The 7,989-nt window shown below is 34.7% G+C and overlaps 1 protein-coding gene across 1 annotated transcript in view; it reads right to left on the reverse strand.

Annotated features, from left to right (window-relative positions):
• Positions 1-7,989, reverse strand: part of TMEM241 (transmembrane protein 241) — a 39,698-nt gene that overhangs the window by 27,453 nt on the left and 4,256 nt on the right. The window contains exons 2-5 of the mRNA XM_015821198.1: positions 7,637-7,683; positions 6,114-6,191; positions 2,215-2,296; positions 106-183 (exon numbers count right to left, since the gene is read on the reverse strand). Coding sequence (XP_015676684.1) covers positions 106-183; positions 2,215-2,296; positions 6,114-6,191; positions 7,637-7,683 — 285 coding nt within the window. The remainder of the gene's footprint in view (positions 1-105; positions 184-2,214; positions 2,297-6,113; positions 6,192-7,636; positions 7,684-7,989) is intronic.

The raw sequence follows: 7,989 nt of genomic DNA on the forward strand, positions 1-7,989 counted from the left end.
TGCATTAATATCTGAAATATTTAGCCTAAGAAAATATAGTTAACAAAGGGTCTAGATAAACCTGATATACAGGGATATAAAGGCCATTTAATTAATTATCCATACCTCTTTCTGCACCAAGGCTTCCACTCCATAAAATATAACATCTGCAGCATTGTGTAAGGTAAGAAAGATAGGAATTGGCTGCCAGGAAAGAAAATGGGACCAACAAAGTTAGCATTGCAGACACTGTAAATCAAGCTGCCCATCACCTTCTGCCCATCTGATGGCACTAACAGCAGACATTTGATAGGACCCCCTCAGAAGTTTTCCTTCAGTTTCAGTTTGTAAAAGTTTGCTACACACTTGAAGACATCTAAGTTAGAAGAGAGGAAAGCAAAGACTTCTTTACATTGCCCTGATGCTCAGAGCTATCACATGGTATCCCTGATGGGAGGAAAAGTTGCAGTGGTTATAGGCCTGCCTCCATCTTTGAAAGAGATGTTATTGTTGTGACTACATCAACAGGGCCATTCTTATTGAAATGGAGGGAGCGAATTGTATACATATAGTACCACAGATTTTCCCTAATAACTCATTTTCTTATTCCAAAAATGGAATGGAAACATGGAAAGTGTGAAATACTGAAAGTCTAGACTCTAGACAAATTAACTTATAAGAAAATCTTTTTATATATGAGGTCTCTTTGAAGTGTTTTTCAATATTTTGACTCTAGCAAATGTTTTCAATAGACAATTTATTTGTTCTTCTGTTATTCTAAGTTAACTGAAGATACAGAACATGCTCAAGGGTGACTAAATCTAAGAGATTGCAGCTACAAAAGTTTCATTTTAATTACCTGGGAATTTGTAAGAACCAGTATTAAAAGAAAACAAGTGAACAAGGCACAGAGATAACAAGCCTTTCACCAGAAGCAGGAAAAGAAAAGAAAAAAAACAACAGCTCACAGCTCCACTGCTGGGCTTGTTGCCATTTTTGTTGCTGAGAGAGAAGGAAGATCCATGGCTAAGCGTAAGTTTCTTGAACTAGTGCACAATGAAAGGAAACACTAGAATAATGCTATCCTAGGAAATCTGACATCAGAATTTATATTTTTCCTTTTCTGCAGCCAAATCAACACATTTACACACACATACACCTTTCACCTCCCTAATGCTATTGGCTCTTCATAGGGCCAAGAGAAATGTGTTTTCCTGCCAACTATGGCTCAGATTGCCCAGCTCAGCTAACTTTCACCAGATGTTTATTGTCTTTCATCGTCATTTTTAGACCTTTTAGGCTTTAGGAAAGGAAATTCAGTATGTTGGACCAATCAATTTTAGTTCCCATCTCTCCAAATCTATCCTTTGGTTCCCATCTCTCCAAATCTATCATCTGATCAATTCATTTCAGCCACATGAGGATCCATCTCATTACAAACCTCACTTCTTAGACAAAGGAGAAGCAAGTAGCCAACATATGCCATATAATCTGTGATATTTCAACTGCAGAAATCTCCTTTGTGATGCTTCTTGGTCTGAATCCTTTTATGGGTGGGATAATAAAAGGTTAAAGCAGGGGTGTCAAACTCACAACGTCAAGTGACGTGTTGCGACGTATCACAACTTTTTTTCCATTGCCGGCAATGGGGTGGGCGCGGTTTCGGCATGATGCACCTGGCCTGCGGGGCAGCAGTTTGACACCCCTGGGTTAAAGGAATTAAGAGAAGGACAGGAATTTGGGCCCAGTCCAATGTTGATGTTCATGTTTTCATAACTTGGTACACAATTCTTGTATGAGTGGTTTGTAGCACAGATTTATGTTTTTACTTAAGATCACACACTGATTTCAAGGCCAGCAAATAATAAAGAATGACCAATTCATTGATGGAATTATTTTCACAATTATTATATGTATTGGTGCAGCAGCCTTTGGGGCACTACTTTATGAGTGATATGGGACTGAAGGAACATCTTTCATATTAATCCATGCCACGCATATTCAAAAGCTGGAGTCAAATTGCACAGATTTTCTGCAGAATTGGGCATTAGAAAGGGAATTTACTGTTTACTGTTTGTGCAGTAAGCCCTGTTATGACTTCTAGTACTATCTATTCAATTTTCGATGTTCTACATGTAGTCTTTAACTATGGTAATATTAATTAGTTCAATCTTATTGACATTTGTAGTGAAACATTAATAAAAAGGCATGCCAAATACTATTTGCATATCTTACCAATCTAGATAAGGCCCTGGAACCTGAATAAATAATACCCACAAAAAGTGCAGAAGCTGGAAGCCATGATAATACTTCAGACCTGTAACAAATAATCATTATCATCATCCTTCATATATTTTCATGTCATCATATTCTATTTATGAACAACCACAGAAGACATCCTTTTTTCCTGAATAAAAATAATTTCAGCCAAAGAAAAATACAAGCATTGCTTTGATTAGATGAGAATAAAATATATAGTTAAAATAAATCCAAATAGGTATGGTCTCTGCATACTTCAGTAACACATTGATCCGTGTCTGCATTTTCTGATAACTACTTTATTATTATAAGTATGTGTGTGTGTGTGCATAAAGTGTGAATGAATTCAAATGGCCTTATTAGTATTGATATCATGTTTTGAAAGTGCCTTAAAATGTACTTTCAAGAATACTGTGGAAGCAAATAACAATTTATAAAAAATACCTTATAGTATAGTCAGAAAAAAGGGCAAACTGTTTCAATAAAATAAAAACATTTGATTGATGTTTAATTGTTGACCATACCAAAAGTACATATGATTTAAATCCAAGGGTTATGCATAAATCCAATTGAGTGATTGCTACCTGATTTATAGTTCAAATTATTCATTAACATATGCTGAAATCTCTTAATACTCTACAACCAGATAAGGCTAACCATAAGTTTGAATATTATCATCCCTTTTAAGGACATTGGTCCAGATAAATTTCCTTAGGACCAATCTAGCAACAGCAATTACACTGTTGGTAAAATCCAATCAGATGCTTCCTTAAAATATTCAGTCATCTGAGCTGGGAGAAAAATAAAGCACCAGGCTTGAGAACAAGACCTCCATAGAGATCACTGACCACAGTGTGAAGTTTTAAGAATCCTTGGCCATATAAGAAGCAATGGAAAAGGGCACAAAAGTTGTTCCCATGATGTAACAACTGAATTCTGTACTGCCAAGAGGGTTGGAAAGAATGTCTACAACTACAGGAAATGCTTTAGCAGCAATCCTTCTTATGGGCCAAATCATACAAATGGTGAAAATCGGAGTCTGCTATAATGACTGTAGAAGCTCTGGGCTGTATATTTTTAACATGTAAGGAAGAAATATGTAATATTACACAAATAGAAAGGGTCACTGTATCAGTGACTTGGGGATGACAGATCAAAACTGCAGTTCTATTATTACTTTTTCACAATGAAACTTGACAATAACTGTTCAATGAAAAAAATCAAAAGCATCAATAAAAAAAGCAGTATCCAAACAAAAAGCAATTCAGGCTTCCTTTGTTAATGAACTTAAAAGCCAAATTCATTTAGAAACTATTTAAGGTGCCTTCTTTGCCTGTCCATTCAGAGGAACAGAATAGAAAAGAAAAGCTTCAAAGAATATACCTATATCAAAGCAAACTTTCAATTCTTGGATATTTCAATCCATGCTATACTTATAGAAAATAAATTATATTATAAAATGATGGTTTTCAATGTTATTGCAATTAATACAGAGAAAATTAGTAATGTAAAAGTTGATAATTAAACTGAAAATTAATTTAAAATTCACAATTCTCCCAATTTCACATTACAGCTCAGCAACAAGCATAAAACTGTGGGTTATAAAAGAGTATACAAAATGCATGAAAAGAACTACAAAGATACAATATTAGTTTTTAAAAAACAAACAAACAAAACAACTGCATATATTTTTAAAAAATCCATCCAGAAAAAATAATTTCAATTAATCAAATATAATATGAACAGAAATAAGAAACTAAGAGAAATCCAAAGTGGCTGATACAACCATTCCTCATTCATAGCATCCCTAAAGGCAAAGCATATTTTGAAGAAAGCAAATGGCAAAATGGTTGAAGAGAGGAAAGAACTCATCACTTAAGCACTGTCTCAGTGATTATGTTTGACATTTCTATGTTCATTCTTCTTGAATTGGATTATCCAGTTGATAATCAGAGGGATTGTGGGGCAAGACTATGAAGGCTGGTAACTGTCAGACAGAAATATAGAAGATAGAGTACTTTACAGTATACATTTTAGAATTTACTTCACACTGATATTAACATTTTGGAATAAATTAACAATTGTTTACATAAAATTTACTCAATTCTGAATNCCTCAGCAGTGCCACAGGCTGATAGCTTCCATGCCATGCCGCATTGAGGCAGTAATTGCTGCAAAAGGGGCCCAAACCAAGTACTGAGTACATATGCATGCTTATACTTTTCAGAGGTCCGATATTGTTCTATGTACAATCCTTGTTTTATTGATTGCATGTAATATTCTAATTTTCTGAGATTGTGGATTTGGGGTTTCATGAGCTGTAAGCCATAATCATCACAGTTATGACACATCACGGCTTGAACTATCTTGCTTTGCATGTAATGAGTCTATCTCATATATTAGGTTCACCTTTTAAGTTGCATTACTGAAATAAATGAACTTTTGCACGATATTCTAATTTTTCAAGTTTCACCTGTATTGAAAGTCTATGACCTTTTTTGGTAGACAGGATTGCTTTAACACAGAGATAGGAAGTGAATTTTGTCAAGTATCTCTACTTTGCACAATGCTAGAAGTAACAGCCTGAAAAAAAATTCAAAACGTTTTTGATAATCTAATGAAAAACTCCTCTTATGTATTGTCTGCATGCTTATTTGTCTTTAGATTTAATCAAAAGTGATGATGTTGACTTTTATAGTATACAAATATCCTCTTCCTTTCAGATATATAGAACATAGGTGCTTTTATTACTGAACTATGGCATAACAGTCGTTATTCTCTGGCTTAAATTACACTGACATCTAGTGGGGTAAAACTCATGGCTCCAAATCTAAAAAAATATAGTAAAGCAAATGATGAACAAAATGATTGGGATAGTTTGAAATATCACTAGTCAAAAGGCATTGTGCATACGGTATTTCAAACTGCAGTATTTTTCATGGAACAAAGCATGAAAAAAACCCAGTGAAAAAACATGAAAAAATTGTAAGAGGAAGAAAAAGAGATTATTAATAAAAGTCTGGAAACATCCAATGTTGCTGCTTCTTTTTTAAAACAGATTGTACTAGGGTAAGAGAACAGAAGTTAAACATCTGCTGCACAAAATTATGCCACAATTTAGCGTTTTATTTGCATATAAATAACCACCTACACCCACCCATATTTACTTTCAGGTATAACTAAAATGATAATGCTGACAGGAATCAATATGAATCCCTTATTACCTATATAATGTTTAAAAATCTGAGTAATTGGCTGAAAATAATTTCATATTTCTAAGGTAGCCAGCATGAATTTATCTTATTTAACATTAAAATTGATTTTTCTTTCCCTGGAAACCCAGCCTTCATCAAATAATAACCCAAACTAATAAATGTTGTGAAGAGTTTTTCACTGGAATGTTGCTGACATTCAAGAAACAGGGTTGTTATGTTTGCTAGTGTTTTTAGCTCTAGATAGCATCTGACATTCAAAAGCTGGTTTTTGTGGAATTGAGAAATCTAATCAATGTTTATGGCAATTTTAGTAGTAGAAAAACATCTATGATGCATATATCATGCAGCATATTTGATCCAAATAGGAATTATGAATTTCACGAATGTAGGAGAAAAGTCATAGATAAATGTGTCAAAAGTATCAAGGTGGCAAGGACGACATGATCAAATCTCTTTTGTTTTAGTTTTATTGCACATAAAACATCCCAATAACGAAAACAATTTTTTAAAAAATGTCTTTTCTAAAAATTCCACTTCAGAATACAATCAAAGTATATGATAAAATAATATATCTCTCATTGGATATTAATCTAAATATTGTACTTCAGAGACTATTAGTTAACATTGGTTTATTTATTTATGCTGCACTTTCATCTATACCTTGAACTGCTGCTGATCTCAATCCAGCCGATTTTCCAGGAAACATGTAAGAGAATTCCACCAACAAGTGTCTGCCACCTGCAATGACAACACATGTGAAAAAAATATAAGTTAAAAAAAATGGGATATTTATAATCTGTAATGGAGGCTCCTGGATTCTGTAAAATGTATAGGATGTGAAATTTCAGTTTCTAGCAACAGAGGCTTTATGCTTTTTTTAAATCTCAGAGTGTGCTGCCGTTGCCATTCATGTGGATTCCTGCTTTTTTTTTTATTATTAGAGGATTTTTTTCAATTATTTGGGAACTTAGGAACAAAGCTATCCATCTAATTTAGTAATGTAGGAGCCCTTAGGACTTTTGATAGGAGTCTTTCCTAGGCCTACACTGAATATTAGTGGTAGAGTGTGGACAAGTTGCTTGGAAAGCACATGTCCAATAATGAGAACATACACTTCAATAACCCCTTCTTATCAAAGAACATATGTTTGTAAATGACACAGAAGACATTTTTATATTTCTATCACATGTGATGAAAAACTGAGCCCTTTTTCTGGGAGTATGTAGATTAAATTAAATCATAAGGTTGGTACACTGAGTAAGAATCAAATGGAAATAAGCAGTATGAGACCTTAGATATATACAATGGCAAATACATTTCAAGCCATTTTCCTCTCGTTTTTGTAAACAGATAGATGAGAAAAAGTCTTGTTTTATTAGTTTTATTAAAGTACTGGATCCATTTAATCCCCCTATAGCAGGGGTAGGCAACCTTGGCTCTTTTATGACTCGTGGACTTCAACTCCCAGAATTCCTGAGAGTTGACGTCCATGAGTCATAAAAGAGCCAAGGTTGCCTACCCCTGCCCTATAGTCAAACTGTTCACATCTTAACTATATACCAAAACTCTGTAACATTAAGAATGGCTTGTTTTTTTCTTCTTCCCTATTCACACATGTAACCACAAACTGCACTTGTTTAGTTTGAGTTAATATGTGATGAAAGACACCATAGGCTTAGCGAATTGTATAACTCTAACAGTGGCTTTATAATGAATCATGGTTGAGTATAGAGCTACCATATCTGGGCTGTTACTGCTAGATAGTAGTAACAAAGTCAGAGTTTTCTGTATCTCTGCTGCAATTTAGTGTTGTTCAATTTTTTTCAGCCCAGATGTGAAACCATAGCTTAGTATGGTATGCAAACCATATTTGCACATCACATCTACAGACCAGGATAATCTTGCCTATTGTGATCAATAGAAATGAAAACAAAGCATGCATACATTATTCCCACAACTTACTGTTATTAGGATATAATATAGCCTGGAGAGTCAGCAGTCAGGCTTACTAATAGGAAATGTAGTCCAGAAGGGTACTTAGGTCTAAGCATAATACTGTAAGAGCTCTCCAGGTGAGGAAAAATAGCAATTGGAAAACATGCAGTACAAAGATTAGCTTCTCTCTGGTTCAATCCCCATTGGTTAAATACTTCTTTTTCATGTATATATGAAATTATGCTTACCCTTGAAAAAGTGTTGGATAGGTGAATTTCAGGACCGATAGGACATACTGAAAAAATCAGAAAACACAACTTTATATATTATGTATACACATGCATTAAAATATATTTTATATAAATCATAGCATACTTTTATGACCCAATAGGCAACCAATAGGCCGTCAGCCAGACAGTGCCGGCTGGCGACCCCCAGGGGGAGGGCCTTCTCGGTGGGAGCCCCCACCCTCTGGAACGAACTACCCCCAGAGATCCGGGTGATCCCGGATCTCCCCTCCTTCCGCCGCGCCCTAAAGACATGGCTTTTTCAACAAGCGGGTCTGGCCTAGGGATTTTTTAGTGGGGTTTTTTAAGGGTAT

This window comes from Protobothrops mucrosquamatus, unplaced genomic scaffold (genome assembly GCF_001527695.2).
Source record: "Protobothrops mucrosquamatus isolate PMUCROS unplaced genomic scaffold, P.Mucros_1.0 scaffold_11, whole genome shotgun sequence".
In the NCBI taxonomy this organism is placed as follows: Eukaryota; Metazoa; Chordata; class Lepidosauria; order Squamata; family Viperidae; genus Protobothrops; species Protobothrops mucrosquamatus.